At 39.5% G+C, this 25,414-nt stretch overlaps 2 protein-coding genes across 4 annotated transcripts; one reads left to right on the top strand and one right to left on the bottom strand.

The window, feature by feature from the left end:
- Window positions 1-4,772: 4,772 nt before the first annotated feature.
- LOC105189828 (cuticular protein) lies at window positions 4,773-8,510 on the bottom strand. Its single transcript, XM_011152175.3, has 4 exons — window positions 8,432-8,510; window positions 7,419-7,694; window positions 7,146-7,313; window positions 4,773-5,085 (listed from the first exon to the last, which is right to left on the bottom strand). Exons 1-4 carry the CDS (start codon window positions 8,441-8,443, stop codon window positions 4,966-4,968), a joined length of 576 nt encoding a protein of 191 aa, XP_011150477.1. The 5' UTR covers window positions 8,444-8,510; the 3' UTR covers window positions 4,773-4,965.
- A 6,794-nt stretch (window positions 8,511-15,304) lies between these two features.
- On the top strand, window positions 15,305-22,872 carry LOC112589260 (uncharacterized). Of its 3 annotated transcripts, none has more exons than XM_025301826.1 (5): window positions 15,305-15,430; window positions 15,625-15,712; window positions 16,333-16,379; window positions 18,387-18,507; window positions 18,578-18,840. In XM_025301826.1, exons 1-5 carry the CDS (start codon window positions 15,386-15,388, stop codon window positions 18,667-18,669), a joined length of 393 nt encoding a protein of 130 aa, XP_025157611.1. In that variant the 5' UTR covers window positions 15,305-15,385; the 3' UTR covers window positions 18,670-18,840. The 3 variants fall into 3 exon arrangements, with proteins under 3 accessions (XP_025157611.1, XP_025157610.1, XP_025157609.1); XM_025301825.1 differs by lacking the exons at window positions 15,625-15,712; window positions 16,333-16,379; window positions 18,387-18,507; window positions 18,578-18,840 and adding exons at window positions 20,950-21,037; window positions 21,650-21,696; window positions 22,419-22,539; window positions 22,610-22,872 and having other exon boundaries at window positions 15,317-15,430; XM_025301824.1 differs by lacking the exons at window positions 15,305-15,430; window positions 15,625-15,712; window positions 16,333-16,379; window positions 18,387-18,507; window positions 18,578-18,840 and adding exons at window positions 20,628-20,757; window positions 20,950-21,037; window positions 21,650-21,696; window positions 22,419-22,539; window positions 22,610-22,872.
- The last annotated feature ends 2,542 nt before the right edge of the window (window positions 22,873-25,414 follow it).

The raw sequence follows: 25,414 nt of genomic DNA, 5'->3' as shown, positions 1-25,414 counted from the left end.
TTTGCATCGTTATCGCGTCGCGTATCTGCATTCTTGCATCTCAACTCTTTCCAAAGATCTCGAAAGGAACGGGGAAATTTCGATGACTCGGAGTCGGAGAGAGAAAAAAACGGGCCTTGGGAAAGTTGAGACGGGGCTAATTGCGCATCAAAACATCTTGCTTATAATAAATGTTATTAACAATTATCAAAAGCTGAAGTAACGATAAAAATTTTCGGATACTCAATCAGTCTCTCAAATTCTATCAACATAAAAAACATTGGAACATAATAGACATTGGAACAACCGAAATTACATGTAATAACAATAATAATAACAATAATAATGATAGCAACAATATGTATTAATGGAATCCCCTGTAATTGGATAACAAGAAGAAATAAAGTAGGATAGACCGCAAGATTAATAATTGACGTGAATAAATAATTAATGAAATTAAAAAATAATATCTATTAATCTATTAATAGGGAAGCGATTTGCACAAATAATAATATCGCAGAAATAATATTTCTTAAAATATATTGGAGGAAAAGAACTGATTGTCGATATCACCGAGTCCGAACATCGAAGTGAAGAAGTGATCAAAATTCTCGCGTTTCATGGAACGCGAATATACAGGGTGATCCGAAATTCCCGCATTCGGAGTACAGGACATGATACTTTTTGCTAAAACAAACAACTTTTTTCTTTAGCAAAATTCCGTCCGACAAGTAATTTTTGCAGGAGTATATCACACAATTTGAATTTTAAATAAGTTCTTTGTATTTTCTATTATAAAAAAATAAAAAGAGAGCTCTTAAAAGACGTTAATTCAAATATTTTACTTTTAATCACTGTTACAAATATGTATACTCCTATGTATACGCTTGATCAGTAAATTAATCTTTGAGTTTAATGATACTACTTAATTATCACGTAATTATACAATATTTGAAATAATAGAACGCTCACAGCTCGCAAAACATATTACTATTTACATTTGTCTTTATTTTCAGATAATATTGTGCAACCAGACAGAATATTTTATTCATTTATTACGTAAGAAATAAAGGCAGTACTTATTTTATTAACTTTTCATTATTTAAGCAATACAAATACGAAAGCGGGTCAAATCCCGGTATTGTTCATAATTGATTCTTATTATTTGAAATTGTCTTAAGCACAGTCTTAAAATGTTGTATTCACAACAGAACCGTATGAGTGTCTTAAAAGACACTACTTATGACTATTAATCACGGACTAGGTACACGCGAGTGAGGCGCACGCGCCGGCCCTGAGCGCTACATAGACAAGAGCGCTTATTCGTTAAATTTAACACGCTCTCCTGCAAAAACCACTTGTCGGACGCAATTTTGCTAAAGGGAAAAGTTGTTTGTTTTAGCATAAAGTATCATGTCCTGTACTCCGAATGCGGGAATTTCGGATCATCCAGTATATCAGCGAAATGAACTTTCGTGGATAAAAAAATATATTTAAAGAACTTGGCGCATGTCTTGTGGAAACGAACGGCATCCGATTGCTGCGTTCGGAAATTTTTGGCAAGGTTTCTCGTTACGGTGTTATCTACGTATTATACGATTACAGCGTTATTGCAAAATCGACGAACGAGACGCGCGCAGAATTGGGCATTTTAATCGAAACGAGCCGTTTGCTTAATCGCATTTCTCGTGCCGAGAATTGATTTCATAAAGATAGAACGGTGACGGATGACGAGTGCCGAACGTATTTACGTCGATGCAGCATATTACACGCTCTTGCTCAATCCTTCTCCACCTCGCACTTCTATATTCTGCAAGAATTTCGAATAAATTTTTCTTCCTTACCTCTTTCTCTATTTTTTTTCTTTTTTACTTAATGAGAAACTCATGGTGATAAAGAGAAATTCTGACAGGACCTTTTTAACGAGAAACTCACGGTGATGAAGAGGTATTCTGACAGAACCTCTCTAAAATAGTATCGATGATATACGAATTTTTCGTTTACGATACTCGAATTTCGGAGAAATGATATTATCTCTCTCTCTCTCTCTTTCTTTACTTCTTAGAAATTCACAGAAATATTCGCTAGTTGCTCGTGGAGGATATAAAAATTCACGAGTAACGACGTTAATCTAAAAATATTTCATCGATGTAATAAATGCCATCTTAAATCAATCATAAAAAGTTGTTGTTGCGGACGAGCCGGGTGAGGTGAAATAAATAATATTAATTTCAGTTATGTAAACTGAAACTAAGCCAGCGCTCTCTCTTTCTCTCTGAGCGAGTGAAAATATTGAAACGGATAAATAATAATCCACAGCGCAGACTGGACTTTTTGGAAACCTGACCGCACATCTTTGGAGAGGAGATTTCGGGTTGCAACATTTGTTTCTTTCTACAGCATTTCAAACGTGTGACTTTTATTGAAGTGGCATAATCAGCCTCGGACAGGACTCTCGCGACCGTTGACCAATTTTCGCTGCCGTTTGACCGCTCTTGCACGCCGGGTTCGAAACGGCAGACGAGCGTCGCCAAAATTTCACGCAACGTGTCGCAAGAAATGAGAGAGACACGCTTCCGCGCGCGTGTTCACTTCACCGCGAAAATATCTTGCGCGATATCTCAGGATTCGAAGTCCCCTCATATCCTCTGCCGCCGCTCCTGAGGACGCAACGTTATTTCTTTCCCACGTCTTTCTTCGCGCTACGTTCGTGTTGCGCCATTATGTCGGTTGCGGGGTAACGACAACACGACCGAGCGACTTTAGCGTTTAACGGAACGTGAACCATGCGTTGAGCCATGCGTCTAACGAGCCGACATGGGCAGTTAGGGTTAGTCCATTGGCCAACGCCATATCGTTACACTCGCGCCGACTCTTCATGCGGTCTTTAACTAGCTTCCACTTTGGCTTGTTCTTAGGAGTTCTAATCTCTGTATAATTTCTCGTCATCTGGACTCATCTTGTCAGAGGTGATATAATCGGTATTACACGGATGACATTCACGTTATTACATTTAGTACTTTAATTATGGCAAAACTGAAACCTGAGATTTTTCTACTAGCTAACATCACCAGGATGATATCGACGAGCATCTTAATATGATTTTATAATTTCGACTAGCTCAAATTTCAAAATTCATTTCTCCTCAATTTCTATACAATATTACGTGTATAATGTCACTTTGTGTGTACAGAGTTATCCGCCATTTACATAAAATGCGAAATTAATCTTCTTTCAATCTCGATCCAACATGAAGTTTCAAATCAAACGTTTTAGGCGTATTATGTTTGCGGGAACTCTTTGGCTTGTCTCGGTGAGGAGAATATAACATACAGCCAAGCCATCCTTTGTGAAACACCCTGTATATTTATCTCGCACAATGTATCCTCTATTCGAGACGTCGCTGCCATTAATCAGCAGCCACGCGAGTTTCTCGCGATAAACACGAGACACCGGAGATTTATGACGGTCGATCGATCGGCTTTACGAAAACCCTCGCCGACTATAGACGCGAGATACTCGCAGGCTCATCTCCGACGGCGGGATGGGAAGGGCCCAGTTAGCTACCGGGCGAAAATTTACGGTCTCCATCGTGAAAGGTGGGCGCACCTGGGGCGCGAGGTGTAAAACTCGACCACGAAGTGCCGGCGTTCCGAGTGGCGGGTGACGAGCAACAGAAGCGAGCGGTGATGAGCGGCGGGGCGAACGCGGCCACTTAAATCTTCATTACGAAAGAGCGCGCGCGAGGCGTCGATCTCCTCCGCGCGCGAGTGTTTTGTATCGTTTCGACATTTCCTAAGAGGCCGCGCGGAGCGAGAGGCTCCGCGTGCCGCGATTCGATCTCGCATTGTGCGCGATTACGACTATATCGCGTTTGAAACGCGAACGGACGGGCAGGCTGCTGAAATCGCCGCCGAAATTGCGCACCCCGCGACGCGACTCGCACGGCTCCAGGTTCACCTTGACTCTGTGGTTCTTCGGCGCCGGCGATTGCGAAGCGCGTCCTGAAAATAGTCCAGTTCGAAAGTTCTAGTAGACCCAGTTACGACCAAACGCGACTCCGCGACTTCGGAGTTGGCGCGTGTGAAATTGTGCGTGAGGTTGCGCTGTGACATCACAGTTCGTTCGTAATACCTGTAATATTCGTAAAATATATCCTGAGATCTGCGACTTTTTATTGGCCGTAAAGGTATCCACGGGTTCCCTATCTTCTAATATCAATTTGCTTAATTTTCAATTAATCTCAATTCACATTGTAGCAGAAAATTCATAGATATGCTATACAAATAATTTCCATTTCGTGTTTTCAAGAATAGTCTCGATAATTTCGGAAAATTCAATTTTGATCTGACGCTAATGTATATAAAATTGCGCTGTAAAATTATAACTATCGTATTTGTGTATGTGATAGAGTTGTAAGATTTGTCTTGTATCCGTAAGTCTTGTATCTCATAGTTGAACTATTTCTGAAAATTTCTGTATAAACTTTCGATAAAACACAAGCAAATCTTGAAACCGTCCGAGTGAAGGTAATTCTGCAGCGAATCACCGTAATTATGTCAAAACGACTGAGATTTCTCGTATTATTAATTAATATTAACGTTAAATAACGATGACGTTAAATCATCATTGTAGAAATTATCTGCGTTAATTCCGCAGGATTCCGTAGGATTCGAGAATGCAATCGTATCATCGCGTTACTGCGCAGAATCTCTCGCAATTGACGTACCGCAGGATTTTTGCGCTTGCGATGGTGGGAGAGTTTCGAGGGGTAGAAAAAAATCGACTCGGTATTTCTTTCTTTACGAAAACATTTACAAAATTGATTTATTTCGTGAGTCCAAAGTGCTGCGACGGCAGGAACAAGCGTCTTCGGGTTCGGCCGCCCGTCACGATGGATTTTGCGATGCTGGGGAGCGGATGGGGTAGGTAGGTAGGTAAGGCAGGGTGGGATATGCGCGCATGACTCTCGGGGAGGAAATTCATCTAATAGTGGCCGTAGCCGTGGCTCTTAACGAAGACGGGGACCGTCTCCTTGACGACGACCGGATGCGGGACAGCGACTGGTACGGGGTGAGGGACCGCAACTGGAACTGGGTGGGATACCTGAAAAACGAGAAACATCAAAATCGATATTAATGACGATGGTAACAATGAAGAAAAAAAGAGAAAGACGAGAGAAGGGTAACCTTCAACCGTTGTTTCGCAATTTTGTACTTCGAAGCGAAGAAAGAGGCGAGGTTTCTCTTTACTGCCTTTACTCTCAATTTGGAGTTACATTCGCCCCGGCCCTTGTATTTCATAATAATCTTTTATGTTGTCAATTATACGTATTACGCGGAATGTGTTTACCGCGTTAGTTCTTCAGGAGAAATTCTTTGGCCGATTTGGAGTCGAAGTTTCCTCAACGAAAATATCGAAGCAATTAATTGTTGAATTATAACCGAAGGAGGGACAGCTTTTTGTGAACTAATCTTCTAGGAAAGTCGAGTAGATATAATTTTCAGTTGATTTTTGGCGCAGTTTGTTGTTGATAAAATATTTATTTAGGCCTTATATTAACTGTGTAATGTTTGTAAAATTTGGGAGAAGATTGATCAATTTTAATTTCAATTCTAATTTAACAACGATTTCATCGTAATCGGAAAATGAAAAATACACAAACAAATAAATTGAAAGTATTATTATTACATTATTAATATATTTATTACGCTTGTACTCGATTTTCATGCGACTCAGAGAAAAAAAGAAATCAAGATCGGACAATTAGTTACGGCAATTGTTACATAATGACGGAATAATTATTCCGTCTCGATATGTTCGCAATCATGAATTTGCTTTCCGTTAATTACGATTTGATAGCGGCGGTCGACGAGTAATTTTCGCTGTACGTAACTCCCTGCACGGTGACTGTAAAATTCTCTTCGATCCGCAACCGATTACATTTCTCCCCCCTCCCCTTTCTCCCCCCCTCTCTCTCTCTCTCTCTCACGAGTGCGTTTATCTACTCCGCCTAATGTCGCGTAACGTCCGCGTGAATTAGAAATCGCGGTCCTTGTTGCAGCGCAATAAGCTTGGACGCTTGTTAATTAATTCACTAATTAACAGCGACGGTTAATTAGCTAAATTAATAGCCGCGGTGGGGCGTTCTTTCGTTACGCGCGTCGCTAGCAAACAATACGGCCGTGTCCCGATGCCGTTCTTGAAAGTCGAGGGTAATGAGATGCGCGTTATTATGAACGGGTAGCCGACTAATGATGATCGTTGCGACCTTCGCGCGGAGAAATCGACGAAATTGGATAAAAATAGCGTTGTATCGTTGCCGAAATCCGCGCGCGATCGTGGTTCTCGCCGGAACTCAAAAACCACAGCGATATCGTAACACGTCGATCGCCAAGAGTGGCATTATGATATCTCCACGTCTCATTGAGTTATGCGCGAGGTGTGATTAATTATATCTGGAAAATTGGTCCTACCGGTGAAATCGAATACCAGACATATCGGCCTGTCTAACTTAATTACTTACCGCACCCTCTCGGTAACGCAGTCGTCGTAAGCTGAGCTTTCGTACGACCGACGGATATCAACGCGACAATCAACGTTATGCCACATGGTTGCTAACACCGCGTTCACCAGTGATACTATCGCGGTTCATATCGCGTGCCAGGTAACGTACAAAGTACAACATCGCGTTACATGTTTAATTGCGCCCGAGAAGTCAGCTGATCAATAGAGAGAAAAAGAGAAAGAGAGAGAAAGGGTGACGGACAAGGAAACAAAGTAAAAAAAAAACATCTCTCGAGTCTCGCACCGAGTATTCACCATATTTTTGACAAGTCGATTAATTTATGTACCAATTAATTATATTCTTCGGCTGACCGTAGGTGAAGCTTGCAAAAAGTTACGATCCGCGGCTTGCAAGGATAAGCGACGTCAGAAGTCAGAAAATTGCGGGAAGCTTCTGAGCGTCGACTGACGGGAACCACAAGGCGACAGCCACGTGTCCGTCGACACATTGTTGCCGCTCGCGGAGCACTGTCGAAGCACGAGCTGACTCGTGCGTGAACCGGCCAACAATGTGCGACTTGAGCGAATCGCGAGAGAGAGCCCGATCAACGCTCTCTCAAGCAACGACGTTATTCGCGTGAGGTTTGTCGATGACTCACCGTGACGGGCAAGGGGTAAGGGGCGGGCACTGGCACTGGCACCTTAACCGGGACCGTGACTGGGTAAGGCTTCTCTACGGGAACCGTGACCGTCCTGGTATGGACCACAGGGTACGGCTGCGGTACCGGGACGGCTACTGGGACCGCGTGCGGCACGGCGACTGGAACCTGAAGACGACGCCAATGACTCAGATTCGACCGCATGTTCTCCACTGACCGCTTCGGTCGTCCCGAAGCACTGTTAATGTCATTATTATTTCTTGAGTACTATACCTTGACAGGCACGGGGCGGTCGACGGGGACCGGGTGCGGGACCGCGACTGGGACGGCGACGGGCTTCTCCGCGATGGCGACGGCGACGCTGTGTCCACCGCCGTATCCGCCGCCGTATCCACCGCCGTATCCACCGCCGTATCCGCCGCCATATCCGCCGCCGTATCCGCCACCGTAGCCACCATAACCGCCGTAATCACCCAAACCGATTACGCCGCGCTTCTTCACGGCCTTCTCCTCAGTGGCGAACGCCGCGGAGATCAGCACCAGGCAAATCTGCAAGGCGGAAAGGGGAAATAATAAAAAATATGCTCGTCTATGATATGAGCGCGGTTGATTGGTTGAAAATAGCGAGCGGATTGGCCCGAACAAATAAGAAAATAATACAAAAGAAACAAATAGGATCGAGCAAAAGTGTACAACACGATGTCAATTATATGCGTACAATAGAGAGTGTAAAAAAATAAATGTAAAGAAATGTTAGGAGACTCAGAAGTTTCTATCTATCAATAAACCTCGAACAGGAGGAGTTAACGTGAAAACAAAAGTTTGTCAAGTAGAAATACAGACGTGAATTGGACGAGAGTAGATTTCTGAATCGATCTGACGAAGATTTCAATAAGCAAGAATCAACAAACAGACAAACAGATAAGGAACCGTTAATTGACACGACGCCAGTCGACGAATAAATATGAGAATCAGGAAACGAATAAGTTAACAAGCAGGCAAGTGAGCGAACAAATGGAACGTCTACGACGGAGACTCGAACGCATCCGGAGATGGCGAGATTTTCGTCGCGCGGGAATACTCCGGATTTCTCCGATCGATGGGACATTCGCGACGATCGCGAGATTCGGACGCGATCTCTTCTCGGGTCGCAGCGCGGGAGCGTCGATCCCGGATCGAACTCTGCGCGGGAGAGCCGCGTCCTCTCCTTTTCGCGTCGCGTCGCGGGAAGAGCTCCGCCGATCGCGCGACGTTCAATCGCGGGTCGCGCTCGCGGAGGAACGTACCAGGGCCCTCATGTCGAACGTTACTTTGGCGTGAGAGTGAGTCGCGTAGTAAAATAGATCGGTTTCTGTCTACGGGCTGGAAAAGCAACCCTTTATATAGGGAATTGACTTTCATTTCGCGCCTGCACCCCGCCAATGAGAAGCCAACGGCCGGCCGGCGTGCTATCGCCACACCTACCTAGACTCGTGCACTATTTACCCACGATACACCACACTCGCATACGGCGTCGCGACATGCACACCGACGCACACACACACACACACATATATATATATTAAAACACATAATGCGCAACGAAAGAGGAGGAGGAGGTTGTATAACACGCCAAACGTGCGCGAGACGCGAACGTTAGTAAATGGAGCGCGCGACTACTTTATGCGGACATTTGCATACGCGAGTGCATTTTGATGCAACGGCCCGATACGAGACGCAGAGCCTTAACGAGACGACGACCACGACGTCGTGATTTTTCCACCCGCCTCGTGAGACCTACCACGCGCGGCGCGGCGAGTCGCGGTTTTAGCGTTCTAGGTGAGCCGTCACGTTTGTCTCCTGCCAAGTCGAATCTTCTTGGCCGGAGATAGATATCGGCTTTCTTTCGCTCAACGCTGTAGTTACTGATGAATAACGAGCTGTTTCTGTCGTTGCTGGTGCCAAAACGATAGGTCCTTGAGAATCAAGTAGAAAACTAATTAATTAATTAGCGGATGAATAAAAAGAAACGAAGAAACAAATTAATCAATGAGCAGACAATTAAATAAGTAAATCTATGACGTCCTCCAGCGAGAAGTTGAAAATATCTCCAAATCGCGAGATTTTCGTCAAGCAAGGATTGATGAGAGAGAGAACATAAATGATGCGGAGGAAATGATAATTATTTATTTTTCTTAGTTTCACTCAGCGTTAAATCAACGTAACAATTGAAAATATGCAAAATGCGTCGATATGAATTTCTGTAAACTTTCGCAGAAAGATTATAAAGATTATAAACTGCTCACCTTCGAGCGCTTTTGTAATTTTAGCGTCAACATGTGCTCGCTCTACTACATTTATAAATATAAGAAATCGCCCGCCACAAATCATCCTCCATTTATTTTTCGTTAATCGAAAGCATAAGATTAAAGTTATCAATGGTGTACGAGTACAATCAAAATGCAAAACGAAAAAGCTGCTAAGAACTTTTTAACTGTGACTCTTTTAAGCGTGAGTTGACGAACAAACAAGCAATTAACGATAAGTGTCCGAGAATTGAACGAGCTGCATTGGTCTTTAATAGTCGATGCTAGGTGTAAGAATTTTGGCAAGTTTGAGAATTTAACGTGAGCAGAACAGAGAGAGAGAGAGCTCACCATTAATTGTGCGTTCATTCGGTTCTGAGATTTCCCTTGTTTTACATGTAAAGTTTTTCGTGTAATAACACAAGACCGACGATCATTTAAGCGCAGATGGAATGAAAATTTATCACAGTCGCTCTCCCCCCCCCCCCGATCCATCGTTTCTCGCGCCCGCCGTTGCGCGTTGTCGTCGCCATATCGTCGATAATTAAGCGGCGATAATTATTGCATCAAATCATCTTACGGCAAGGAGCGATATTTTACCGCGTCGAGCAATCCGCCCCGTCGAATCTGCTCTCCGGCATCGACGACGACAAAAATAGGGCGCACGGCTGTAAGACAATTTTTTCCTAATTAGCGCAACAAGTCGCGTACACGCACGCGGCGTAATAATTGCAACGGGGCGAATTTATCCTCAATGTCCGGCGCGAGAGAAGCCGACTTGCACAAGATTGCTCAACGCTACATACAACGGGCTAAAGCGCGTATCAGCGGCTTGGCTAATATAAATCATGCGCGCGAGGAACGCAAGAGTGTCTTCTACTGCGGCATGTGCGCTGTCATTACGTCACCCCGAGGTACAGGTTGCCGCTCGTAAGGTAACAATCTCACGGCGGCGTTGTTATTATCGTCATCTGCGAGCGTGACTGATATGTTGGTTTAAGCCCGTTCCTAAAGTCACCTTCATCGGCGCGAACCGCCCGGCCGGCCGACTGATTTACGGCAATCCTTTCCGGCCTCCCCGTGAGCACCGAAGAAGTAATTATTCTCTCGTGCGCCGCGTAAATTCCGATCGGCGCAGTCCTCGATGGAAGTCCAACGAAGTCATCGGAGGAGTGATGTCGCCCTCGACGCCGGGGACTGATGTGGGCCCTTTGGCGACCGCGACGGTCTTTATCGTTGTTTCTTCTTCGCGGCTGACAAAGAAAATAGTTTCTCCTGTAAAAATTGCGAACAGTTAAATACTGCGTTAAGATGTGACTTTGACGCTCCTCCGGGAAATGTTTTATCTTTCGAAATGGAGACTGGTTTCTTCGCGAAACGCGCGTTTCTGCTGCAGGAAGGCGCGAGGAAGAAGTTATTCTGAGTTATTCGAAAGAGAAGGAGAGAAAGATAGCGGCGAATCGTTTGAGATTTAAGTTGTCAGTGGGATAAATAACGAGTCGGGGATAGCGTTACGACGTTGTCACAAAGCGATCAGCGTCCGTCACGTTGGCACGCGAAACAGGCGCCTTACCGGTTCTCTACGCTCAAACGAGCGGTTTCCTGGTTTAATGTCCATTTGTCTCGCCGCGTGTACGCGCTCGCAAGAAGTCACTGCTAATGCACATGATTCAAGCTCATTGCTCAATCTCGCGTTAATTCGACGGGATGTTCTTTTTCTTCTCGTTATCGGTGGTCCGTTTGGCGCGGGTTGACCGACGCGATTTTGATAAGAGAAAAATAATGGCACAGGAAGATATACCTAAATAGAATTATTAGACAGATATATAGTCACACATTCCAGTCATTCGTCTTTTCCGGCTGAGGGAAAAGATGTCATCTTCTTGTTGAAAAGAAATGATCTCATTTTATCGTTGTTGGTTTCGTTTAATTTATCGCGCCTGAGAGAAACGAGAAACAGCCGACTTAAGACTTTGCGAAATTCACTCAGTCGTCGAAGTGAAAAATCTTTTTATGGTTCCTTTTTTTTTTTGTCATTGCTTGCTGATCGTCCATCGGAAAGCCTTGGTATTTTGTATTCAGCCTTTAAATCGAATTATATTCAAATGATGAAATTTAATCAACCCGATTATTGCAATGAAATTTTTCCTTCAATCACAAAGTAAAAGAAATGAATTAATAAGCGCTATCATTCCGACCAAGAACAATGTTTCATCTCTTTCAAGGATCGAGCGGGTTTCGCGCGCAAATTAGGTCTTGCGTTGGCTGTAATTAACTTCGTTTTGCGAGTTAGTGCGGATTGTGCCTCGGAACTGTTGCACAATCGAATATGAATCGCAAAGAGAAAACACACGTGCGAGTGCGCGTCTCCTGGTTGACGAAATAATTAGATCTAGCAAGGTGAGGCAAGGTCTCGCGGCGACAACACGGCGGCAATGATAGAGCGACACGGTTCACGAAAGGCTCGCAGGACTTACGGTGATTACTTAGCGCATGCTCTGAATGAGCGCAATTTGTAACGGAATGCGCGTCGTGCGCACAGTCACTCGCTTATCTGTCTCTGCCTCGCTCTCTTTCTCTCTCTTCGTCTGCCTCATGCGTGCACGTTTGATCTCGGCTCGTTTCTCGCTCATTCTCCTTCTGATTCTGAACGTTAGATCGGGGAATTGATCAGTCGCATTTTCCGGCGCTTACACCCCGCGCGCCGCAGGCAGTAATTAACAGTTATCGCAATTAACTGAATTGTCTTTCGCAGTACGACGCGCTGTCTCCTCGATGATTGCATCGCGAGTCGGCGTCGAACGCAATCCGAGTCCGCGAAGCAGCGTCGGGCCTTAATTAGTCGATGGAAATTCCAATTGAGCAAAATAATCGGCAACTTAATCATCGAATTTCATCAATCGCGTCGTCGTACACAGAGAAAAATATCATCATTCTGTTACCATGGGAAATGATTACTCGATTTGATTCAGAAACCATTCAGTTTACCTCTCTTCTTTTAAGTTGCAGTTATCATCGACAAAAATGTGTTTTCTTGACTTTCTTCTCTCTCGCAATACTCTGTTCAATGTTTTCTTGTTAACAGTCTTAAAGTGTAGTCATCATAAATTTTAGAGAAACTCATCGTCGTGAAATTAAGGGAGAAGAATTTAAGGATATCTCTTTTCAAGGATATCATTGATGAAATCAACTGATGAAATTGATGACGAAATATAATTATTAATCAACGTATAATGAATCAGATACAAACGCTTGACTGAAACAATCACTGAGAATAATCGCGATTTGCCCGATGTCAATTTCGATTATTCCAGTCAACTGTAATCGTTCAAGCGTTCAATTAATGCCCTACCCTGCCGATCGATTAAAACGACTCAAGAGGCGTTCAGCGCGTCGAGCCTCTCTCGATAGGTCGGATTTTCCGTACTTATGAAATACCGGACGGAGGAGGCTTGCAAATGCACGATGGGGGTCGCGACTTCGAACGAGTATTGCGGTATCGCTCAATTCGCGGCGCGGGCTGGATTGATAATTTAGTATCGCGTACGGTATGCCGAAATTGCGGCAGCGACTACAGCATAACGATTTTGCTGATAAATCTCACCTCTTTCACTGTTACTCGCCGACCGCCACTTTGTTGCGATCCCGTCGTGACGTGTGCGCGAATGTGTGTGATATATCGACGGTATAAACGGCGCGATAAACCGTCGTCGTAACTGCTGACTGTATTAACATATTGCCTATCGTTGTTACGTTCTTGCGTTCTTCGCGTAACTCGCCGATAAGTGAGTGCGCGTGAGGAAACGATCCTGACGATGACGACAGCGGCGATCGGCAACGGCTGCGCGATCTCTTTCGCCAAGGAGCAAATGAAAAGCGCGTCTTGCAGGGGGGGAGGGGGGAGTAAAAATTGTGTCTCGCATACACACGGCATCGCCGACAGTTGACGGAGCCTCAAGGACTCCGCTGATACGGACGATCCTTTCGCAAGCCGTATTAGCCACGCACGCGACTCTTTACAATCTTTATCATACATCCACACGCCCAGAGCAGCGCAATAATTTACGCGCTCCCTTCGTAGCGCGAATAAATCTATGCGCGTTACGTCGAATCGGATGATAAATCACGCGTCGTCGTAGTTGACAAAATAATAACTGGGCGCTGAGTACGCGGATATTATCGCGAGAGGTGTTGTTGTTATTATCGAGCCAGTATAAATCTAACCCGCTACGAAACAATTATATCGTCGTTCCGATCGTATCGGCAAGGAAAATAATTTTTCTCGGTCTGTTTCTCGGAGGGAAATTTTCCGCCTGAAAACTCACGTCTCAGTCGAGTCATTTAATGTGGTGGCTCTTCGTTTACATCGAGTGAATTCTTCACGTTGAATCGGCGAGTGCCTGTTCTCATACGGAATATTATATTTAATTTGAAGAGCTCATAAAATTTATAATGTTTATAAAATTAATAAAATATAACTTATTAGAAAATTAATCGCGAAATCGATTAATAGAGAAAATACCTCATAACATTTCGAGAGCATTCTCTAAATTTCTCTGTTATTGTTTGAATAAAATTTCACTTGAAGAAATTTAGAGAGAGAGAGAGAGAGAGAGAGAGAGAGAGAGAGAGAGAGAGAGAGAGAGAGAGATTTTGGCGAATCGTCGAGTCCGTTTTTGATGTAATCGCTGATTTTCCACTCTCCTGCGTGCGTTATAAGAATAACTTATTTATTCTTCCGACGGCGACGGCGACCGCGCCAAAATGTTGTCCTAGGCGTTGCCCTTTACGTAATTGCGTGCGTGCGCGCGCGACAGAGAACAAGCCGCCCGCGAGCAACCGGAAATGCGCTCGGAGGTGTGTCATCAGGTTCGAACGTTCGTCCAGATCAAGCAGCCGATGTTGCGCGAGCCCGCGAGAACGATACCGTTTGATATACATCATGCCGGATCCGCTCGCGCTCGTGGATTAGCGCTCGAGCGTGTCGAAAAACAGGCTTTTCCGGTCATGCACAAGCGATACCGTGCCCGTGAGAAACCCCGGATTGACGCAATTTATCAGTGACGTGTCGTCGAATGATACATGCCCGGATAAACCCTCCGCGAAAATTCATATCTGTTCTCAGCAGGATACGACTTACAGCACAATTAGACATTACATGTCCTTCCTAAGAAAATTGCAAGTGCTCGAAATCGAACACAACTTTGAAATTTTTAATAGCAACATACATTGAATATAGTAACACATTCGATAAGTCCCTTAAGAAGACACAATATTCTCTCGAAAATTGTTTTTATTATTTCAAATATTAACCGAGCAAAGTTGAGGAAACAAAATTTTTAAATACGTTGACGCATCCTTGTTTTTTAAACTAAATGTACGAATTGCTTTCCATTGACATTGAAACAAGCTTACATTCGATGACGGATGTTGTCTGATACTTAGAGTATCTTTGGATGTTATTAACAAAAATGGTTCCATAAGATTTAACATTCTATATTGTTTTAAACAAAATGATTTTTATTTCTGATGGATATTGAAAGTTCCAAAATTCCTGCAAAAATGGAATCTTAAAGAATCACGGACGCTATTCTATGGCAAAATTTAGTGAACTGGATAATATCTCATTATCATTCAAGCAAGTCTGATATAAACAATGAAAAGTAAACTAAACCAAAATAAATCAAGAGCGGATTTATGATAAGAGAGTATTTATGTTTCAAAACGCAAGGCACGTGTTTAATCCTTTTCTGCCATCCCATTGTTTTCGCAAAGCCTACCTATTTTTTAGTAACATAAATTAGGTAAGGTAAATAACATGTTATCTAACATGTTACCTTGGTGTGCGTAATCAAATTCTTTATAAATACGCAGCTACAGCTTTGTCACTCAGTGCGCAATAAAAATCGTACCACAGATTTTTGTACCATTTTGTGTATACTCGAGGAATTCAGAATGAAGACTTTGCTGATTACTGTGGGTGTGTTGGCGGCTATCATTGTAAGTATGAGGGAATATTTCAAATAAAAATAATAAATGATAATAAATATAAAATCGAACAAGACGATGATGTTGCTTCTTGTGAATGCAAACATCAGGACAAGTTATAAGTTGATCGATATCGTGATGGTATTCAATTGTTAAAACAATACGAAATAGTTTTCTACATATTTGACCGTCATTATGTATATCAGGCGATGGCTTACGGTTTTGACGCAAACATAGCGCGAAAATTCCATGAAGACTTTCTGAAGTGCAACAAGCAACTGGGCAAGTCGCCACGTGAGTATTAAAATTAATCATATTAAGAAGTACATATTATAAAAAATAAATTACATCTTTATGATGAATTTATATCATAATTTAATTATTTTACAATAACCAGAATTGTGTCTAGATATTCGATTTTTTCATCATGATTTTCGATCATTCGACTTTTTTATTATATTATAATGCACTTGTATCACTGGGCCAGTTAGAACGTTCTGTTTGATTTGAAAAATTTTCTATGTAATCGGTTCTATCGTTTTACGATAGAAAAATATATGAATGGATAGAAAATAACATATAATGTGACAATTAATATAATTGACTCATTAGCCACTGAGCTTCAACATTAAGCTTTTAATTATAACATTTAACTAAATAAAGAGAAAGCATTAAAATGACTAGATTCAACACAGTAAATGTAAATTCATGAAACGAAATGGATATTTTGGCAAATCTGATAAATTATTGATTGTTGCTATTTTTTGGACACTGCATTCGTACTTTACATAATTTGCATTTTTGTCTTAATGATAGCACAATGACAATTTAATTCGTCCTATTTTTAATAAAGAAATTATTGTAAAATTCTAGCAATTGCAGATCTAGAACATCTGTTAATTTTTGCTTTACAGCTGAGATTAATGTCAACACGACCTTGTGCGTGTCAGATATGTCCGGGGTACGTATATTCATATTTGAAGTATATACGAGTATATATTTATATTTGAAACATATACGTATATGCAATACATACATACATACATTTATATATATATATATATATATATACATACATACATTTATATAAATATATATATATGAATCTAGCGGTAGATATGAGTATATTGCATTTTTGAACCCTGTTCCTTGAACCTGTCGCTGGGCACAATAGTTGTCATACAATTGTAGATTAGGCCATTTTGGACAAAACAATTATTATTTTGTAAATAAAAACCGCAAATTTTCAAGTTATTAATTAAAAGAGCCTCTAGATGTGGTCATTTTCAATCATTAATAACTTAATTGCTATTGCATTAATAACTATTGCAATTTTTGTAAATTACTACTTGACTTTTCTTCTTAGTTTCATCTCATTAACCTTCACAATTTCTCGTTTACAAAACATCCCGTACATCCTGTATATATATAGAAAATATTTTGAATTTAAATAATTGGACTTTTTCTACATTTTATATTTAGGTTGTTTTAGGAGAATAATATTTCAAAATATACAGAACATGAGTTGGAATTTCTAGAAAAAATTATTTTATCAGACACACACACACACGCATTAATTTTATGATTTTATTGATTTTGATTTTTGTTAATTTTGTAATTATTTAGACACCATTTTTAGTATTAGGTCAATCGGAAAGTTCCGTCTGTTTTCTTGCAAAATGTATGGCTTTATTTAAAAAACAAAATGAGAAAGTACATCAATCAAAGTATTGTCCATCGTTAGCGATGACTTTTTCCCATCTTTCGGTCAGCGAATTCCGCGGCGAAAGAATGATCCATCCTTCGGAGGCTATCCAGTCAGAGACCCATTTTTCGACATTTTCATAAGTATTGAAGCGTTTTTTAGCAAGTGCGTGTGCCAGCGACCGAAACAAGTGATAGTCGGAAGGGGCACAGTCTGGTCAATAAGCCGCATGGGTTACCCCTGTAACACTTCTCAGCGAAGTGCTTTTAACGTTTTTTTTTTGACAAATTTTGTGACGTATGGCCGAGCGTTGTCATAAAGCAAAATCACTTTATGCTGTCTCGTTGGTATTCTCGTTGGTTTTTCGTGCAATGCTCGGCTCAAACGAATCATTTGTCCTCTGCAGAGATCCCCTGTGACTGTTTGACTGCTTTTCAACAGCTCATGGTACAGCACACTCTTCTGATCTTACCAAATACAGAGCATTGCCTTCTTTCCGTGGATATTCCGCTTTGGCGTCGATGTTGAGGGTTGGCCGGAATCGCAAATAGTTTTTCGATGTTTGGGATTGTCAAAATAAATTCATTTTTCATGCCCAGTGATGATACGATGTGAAAACCCCTTTCTTTGTTGCCTAGCGAGCAGAATTTCGCAGGTGTTTTTTCGCCTTTCAATGTCTCTTGGCTTCAGTTCATATGGGACTAATTTTCCTTCCTTGTAAACCTTTCCTAAGACTCTCCAACGATCGGAAATGACAGATTGAGCACAATTTAATGTTTCTGTAAGTCGCTTTTGCGTTTGACATGGGTCTTCGTCCACCAATGTTTGCAATTCTTCGTCTTCGAATACTCTTGGCTGTCTAGAACGCATTTTGTCCGTTACATCAATATCACCAATTTTAAAGCATCGAAACCATTCTCTGCATGTTTTATCACTATAAACTTCTACAAGCATTCGATGAGCTTCAACTGCAGTTTTCCTCCAAATGAAGCAAAATATTAACACTTTGCGCAAATGACGCTTATTTGGCTCAAATTTCAATATTTTCGATGCAGTGAAGAATAATGTTATTGATGAAAACGTATACTTTTATGTACTGAATGTTATTGACAGATGTCAAAACAAACTATTAAGCTTCGTTTAGACATTACAGGTTGACAAAAGTTCTAGCTATAGCTACTTGTCGTTAAACGGACGGAACTTTCCGATTAACCTAATAATTATAACATTTGATGTAACGTATTATTAAATCATCTCTTTCAGCTCCATAACGAGAAAGGCGAGAGTAGAAAGGAGGCAGTTTTACAAGCACTTGTGGACTTAATTTCAGACGACGACAAAAGAAAATTGGCGAAAATAATCTATCTCAAGTGTTATGATGACGGTAATTTATATTTTATTAATACCCTCGGAAATATAATTGTCATAATTGCTCAATGTTCTTTCAATTGCAGTAACTAAAAGTGGAGCCACTGGTAACGAACACGCTCGGAAAATTGTCAGTTGCTGTTTTCCAATTATGTATCTCCTTGACGAAGTCGAATAAACCGAAGTGGAATAAAGCGTAAACCGGACCCTTTTTCAAGTTGACCGTATAAAATTCTGTTGATTCATAGAATCATCTCTAATTACTTCAATGATGCATTGTAAATGAACAACAGCTAATTGGTGGGAAGGGAAAAATTGTCGAAATAAATGAAGTCAAAATAGACAAAAACGGAGTCTCATAATACCTTTTTCGTTCTTCCGATTCGATTTTTAATCCTTGAATTCTCATGATCGACCGAGATGCGTTCTCTCTCGCGACGGACCCGCGATATCCTGAGCGTAAGATGTCCTTCCTAAGAAGTGCAAATGCTTGAAATCGTAGCAACTTTAAAATTCTTAATAGGAACATATTAAATTGAATGTAGTAACACACATTCGATAGATCCCTTAAAAAAAGACAGCATTCTCTCGAAAAATTTTTTTATTATTTCAAATATTAATCGAGCGAAGTTGAAGAAACAAAATTTGGTAAATCTTCTGTTCAGGGGACCTAGCTCCGATGACCTTGTCTGTTAGATATTTTATCAAGGAGACCCTCCTGAGTCACAATCGATACGTTTTAGCCGTTGCTCATTGTTTATTAAAGAGTTATTAAAAAAAAAGTTGGACGAATGTAGTGTAATTTTTCGAAACAGTTTAATAAGAAGGAGATAATTTTTCATCATCAGATATTCATTGAAGGAGCATGTAATATATACATACGTGTTATATATGTAGTGTAATGTTTTGATTTCTTATATTCCTTTGTAAGGCACTCTTACTTCGTAAGCTCATTACAATTTTAGTAAGTATGTCATAGCTCTGCTATGTGGTAAAGTCGTTCTCGCTTTTGCTTTAGAAATGAAATACTTTATACAGTTAAATACATTTACATGAGTTTCTAAATGTAACACATGATTTCAATGTGGAATTTTATAGATAGAGCCCATTTTCTTTAGACACAATATACATTAAACAATGTTAAACAATACATATAAACCGGAGAAGGGCTTTGCCTCTCTCCCGCACCCCTCAAACAAATCCTAACCTAACCTAACTTATTACACCTTCATATATTTTTGAACATTGTTGAACAAGTTTTCTTAAGATCTATCATCTAACCCAATTTAACTTATTATATCTGCATATAATTAGGCGTTGTGGGTTTTAAGGAAATCTTTTCATATAAGGATGCAATAAGTTAAGTTAGGTTAGGATTTATTCGGGGAGCGGGTAAAAGGGAGGGGCGAAGCCCGTCTCTCGCTTATACAGGATGTAACAAAAGTCTAGAAACGGTCGAATATTTCATAAACTATGCATTTTAGGAAGAAATGTTTCAGACAAAAATTATTTGGATCACTCAGGAGGGTGTCCTTGATAATATATATAACAGACAAGGTCATCGGATGTGGGTCTCCTAAACAGGGGTTTTACCCAAAATTTTTAAATACGTTAATGCATCCTTTTGAATTGTTTTCCATTGACATTGAAACAAGCTTAGATTCGATGACGGATGTTGTCCGATACTTGTATTTTTTGACGATATTAACAAAAATGCCTCCGTAAGATGCACTTAACATTGTATTTATTTGTTTCCAACAAAATGATTTTTATTTTTGATGGGTATTGAAAGTTCTAAAATTTCTGCAGAAATGAAATCTTAAAGAATCACGGACGCTATTCTATGGCAAAATGTAGTGACCTGGATAATATCTCATTATCATTCAAGCAAGTCTGATATAAATAATGAAAAGTAAACTAAACCAAAATAAATCAAGAGCGGATTTATGATAAGAGAGTATTTATGTTTCAAAACGCAAGGCACATGTATAATTCTTTTTTGCCATAACGTTGTTTTCGTAAAGCCGACGCTATTTTTTAGTATCATGAATTAGGCAAGGTAAATAACATGTATTCTTGTTATCTAACAACATATCTGGGTGTGCGTTATCAAATTCTTTATAAATACGCAGCTACTGCTTTGGTGCTATTCAGTGCGCTATAAAAAGCCTCTCGTGCCACAGATTTTTGTACCATTTTATGTATACTCGAGGAATTCAGAATGAAGACTTTGCTGATTATTGTAGGTGTGTTGGCGGCTATCATAGTAAGTATGAAGGAATATCTCAAATAAATAATAATAAATGACGAATATAAAATCGAACAAGACGATGATGTTGCTTCTTGTGAATGCAAACTTCGGGACAAGTTATAAGTTGATCGATATCGTGATGGCATTCAATTGTTAAAACAATACGAAACAGTTTTCTATATATTTGGACATCATTATGTATATCAGGCGATGTCTTACGGTTTTGACGCAAACATGGCGCGAAAATTCCATGAAGACTTTTTGAAGTGCAACAAGCAACTGGGCAAGTCGCCACGTGAGTATTAAAATTAATCATATTAAGAAATTAATATTATGAAAAATAAATTACCTCTTTATGATGAATTTATATCATAATTTAATTATTTTAGAATAACCAGAATTGTGTCCAGATATTCGATTTTTTCATCAAGATTTTCGAAAATTCGACTTTTTTATTATATTATAATACACTTGTATCACTGAACCAGTTAGAACGTTCTGTTTGATTTGAAAAATTTTCTATGTAATCGGTTCTATCGTTTTACGATAGAAAAATATATGAATGGATAGATAATAACATATAATGTGACAATTAACATAACTGACCCATTAGCCACTGAGCTTCAAGATTAAGTTTTTATTATAACATGTAACTAAATAAAGAGAGAGCATTAAAATGACTAGATTCAACACAGTAAATGTTAATTTATAAAACTAAACGGGTATTTTGACAAACCTGATAAATTATTGATTTGCAATTCTTTGGACACTGTATTCGTGTTTTACATAATTTGCATTAGTCTTAAGGATAGCACGATGACAATTTAATTCGTCCTATTTTTAATAAAGAAATGGTTCTAAAAATCTACCAATTGTATTAGTACATCTGTTAATTTTTGCTTTACAGCTGAGGCTAATGTCGACACGGTCTTGTGCGCGGTAGATATGTATGGGGTACGTATACTTATATTTGAAATACATATGTATATGCAATACATACTTACATACATTTATATATAAATATACATATATACATACATATATATATATATATATATATACATATATATATATGTATATATATATATATATATATATATATATGAATCTAGCGATAGACATGAGTATATTGAACTTTGAACCCTAATCCTTGAACCTTTCGCTGAGCACAGTAGTCGTCACATAATTGTAGATTAGGTCATTTTGGACAAAATAATTACTATTTTGCGAATAAGTACGCAAATTTTCAAGTTATCAACTAAAAGAGCCTTTAGATGTGATCATTTTCATCATTCATCAATCATTAATAACTTTATAACTATTACAATTTTTGTAAAGTAATACTTGACTATACTTCTTAGGTTTATCTCATTAATCTTTACAATTTTTCATTTCCAAAAGATTCCGGACATCCCGTATATATATAGAAAATATTCTGAATTTAAATAATTGAACTATCTCTACAGTTTATATCTGGCTTGTTTTAGGAGAATAATATTTCAAAATATACAAAACATAAGTTGGAATTTCTAAAAAAAGTTATTTTCTCAGATACCCAAACGCATTAATTTTATGATTTTATCAATTTTGATTCTTGTTAATTTTGTAATTATTTAGACACCATTTTTAGTAATTATAACATTTAACGTAACGTTTTATTAAATCATCGATTTCAGTTGCGTAACGAGAAAGGCGAGTTCAGAAAGGAGGCAGTTTTACAAGCATATGTGGACTTAATTTCAGACGACGACAAAAGAAAATTGGCGAAAATAATCTGTCACAAGTGTTATGATTACGGTAATTTATATTTTATTAATACCCTCGGAAATATAATTGTCATAATTGCTCAATGTTCTTTCAATTGCAGTAACTAAAAGTGGCGCCACTGGTGACGAACAAGGACGGAAAATTACCAATTGCTGTATTCCAACTATGTATCTCCTTGACGAAGTCGAATAAACCGAAGTGGAATAAAGCGTAAACCGGACCCTTTTTCAAGTTGACCGTATAAAATTCTGTTGATTCATAGAATCATCTCTAATTACTTCAATGATGCATTGTAAATAAACAACAGCTAATTGGTGGGAAGGGAAAAATTGTCGAAATAAATGAAGTCAAAATAGACAAAAACGGAGTCTCATAATACCTTTTTCGTTCTTCCGATTCGATTTTTAATCCTTGAATTCTCGCGATCGACCGAGATGCGTTCTCTCTCGCGAAGGACCCGCGATATCCTGAGCGTTAGATGTCCTTCCTAAGAAAAGCAAGTGCTTGAAATCGTAGCAACTTTAAAATTCTTAACAGATATATTAACAGATATACTAACAGATATATTAACTTAACAGATATTATATTGAATGTAGTAACACACATTCGATAGATCCCTTCAAAAAAGACAGCATTCTCTCGAAAAATTTTTTTATTATTTCAAATATTAATCGAGCTAAGTTGAAGAAACGAAATTTGGTAAATCTTGTGTTTAAGGCACCCACATCTGATGACCTTGTCTGTTGGATATTTTATCAAGGAGACCCTTCTGAGTCACAATCAAAAGTTTTAGCCGTTGCTCATTGTTTATTAAAGAGTTATTAAAAAAAAAGTTGTACGAACGTAATGTAATTTTTCGAAACAGTTTAATAAGAAGGAGATAATTTTTCATCATCAGATATTCATTGAAGGTGCATGTAATATATACATACGTGTTATATACGTAGTGTATTGCTTTGATTTCTTATATTCCTTTGTAAGGTATTCTTACTTCGTAAGCTGATTACAATTTTAGTCAGTATGACACAGCTCTGCTATGTGGTAAAATCGTTCTCGGTTTGCTTTAGAAACGAAATCATTTATACAGTTAATATGCATTTACATGAGTTTTCTAAATGTAACACATGATTTCAATGTAGAATTTTATAGATAGTGCTCATTTTCTTTAGACACAATATACATTAAACAATGTTAAACAGTACATATAAACGGGAGAAGGGCTTTGCCTTTCTCCCGCTCCCCTTCAAACAAATCCTAACCTAACCTAACTTATTGCACCTTTATATATTTTTGGACATTGTTGAACAAGTTTTCTTAAGACCTATCATCTAACCCAATTTAACTTATTATATCTGCATATAATTAGGCGTTGTGGGTTTTAAGGAAATCTTTTCATATAAGGATGTAATAAGTTAAGTTAGGTTAGGATTTATTCGGGGAGCGGGTAAAAGGGAGGGGCGAAGCCCGTCTCTCGCTTATACAGGGTGTAACAAAAGTCTAGAAGCGGTCGAATATTTCATAAACTATGCATTTTAGAAAGAAATGTTTCAGACAAAAATTATTTGGTTCGAGGGGGGATATAAGATGGGGTCATTGGATTGACCTTGAGTGAACGTTCCAAGATTATACGGAGTTCAACTTTGTCCTTTTCAATGGAACCCCCTATTTTTCATAGCATATTCTTGTAGCTCATCTCTTCAAACCATATCGAGAGCTTTCCAAAACACTATACATAAGTTACGTTTTATTGAGTATTTTCCCAGTTATGAGGTTTGAAAATTACAATATCGCCGGTATTAGCCAAGGTGTACTGCGTAGAGATTGAACAATCCGATGTACACCTTTTGTATGCGTGTGTGTGTGTGTATGTGTGTGTGTGTATGTGTGTCACAGCAGAGATAAGCAGCTACTTATTCAAAAGATCTAACGTGTTACCATATCCTCGCATCATTCGCAGTAATTCTTTCTGAAAATAATCGACAGAAGATTCAACGAATGTGGACCGTAGACTAGGAGAAGATTCAAATACCGAGGTTATTATACTTTTCATAGTTCTTCTCCAATAAATATCTTGCTACATTAATCGTTCTGATTTGACCTGTAGTTGAACGTTTTCTTAGCCTGGATACATTCAGCACTTCGTATTACGACACACTATCAAGTAACTGACTGAAATTTCAGTGGCATCCAGAATGGTATTATCTGAAAGAGGAAGAATTACTTTACTGATGATGCGAGCACATGGTAACCGCGTTAGATCCTATGAACAAGTAGCTGCTTTATTTAACAACACTTATCCAGATCGTACACCGATTTCGAAGTCTACAGTCCAGATAACGGCCAGCCGATTTGATGAAACAACATCTGTCAAGGATCGACAACGCACTGGCAGACCAAAATTAGCGACAAACTTGGATAAGAGTTTCAAAGTGATGCAAACATTTGTCGAAAGTCCTCATTCTAGTTTGAGGAAGGCAGCACAGACGCATGAGATTAATACAATGTCCATTCATCGTATTTTAGTGAAAGAGAAATAGCATCCTTTGAAAATTAGCATCACTCAGGAACTATAGGAAGATGATTTGATCGAAGAAATGAATTCTGCGACGAAATGATGTGTCGATACGATGATAATAATAACTTTTCCGATCACATCATTTTTTTCGACGAAGCTTCTTTTCAATTGAATGGAGCGATAAATCGGCATAATTGCCTATATTGGGGTGATGAAAATCCTCACTGGATGTATGATATCCGCACGCAGTATCCCCAAAAACTTAACGTTTGGGCGGGTTTTTGCGAACGTGGTATTGTCGGACCATTCTCCATTAATGGGAATTTGAACGCGGCGATCTATCATGAGCTATTGCAAAATAAAGTCATACCCGCTTTTGAAAATATGTTT

This window comes from Harpegnathos saltator, unplaced genomic scaffold (genome assembly GCF_003227715.2).
Source record: "Harpegnathos saltator strain DR-91 unplaced genomic scaffold, Hsal_v8.6 scaffold45, whole genome shotgun sequence".
NCBI lineage: Eukaryota > Metazoa > Arthropoda > Insecta > Hymenoptera > Formicidae > Harpegnathos > Harpegnathos saltator.
This window is presented reverse-complemented; position numbering and strand designations above follow the sequence as displayed.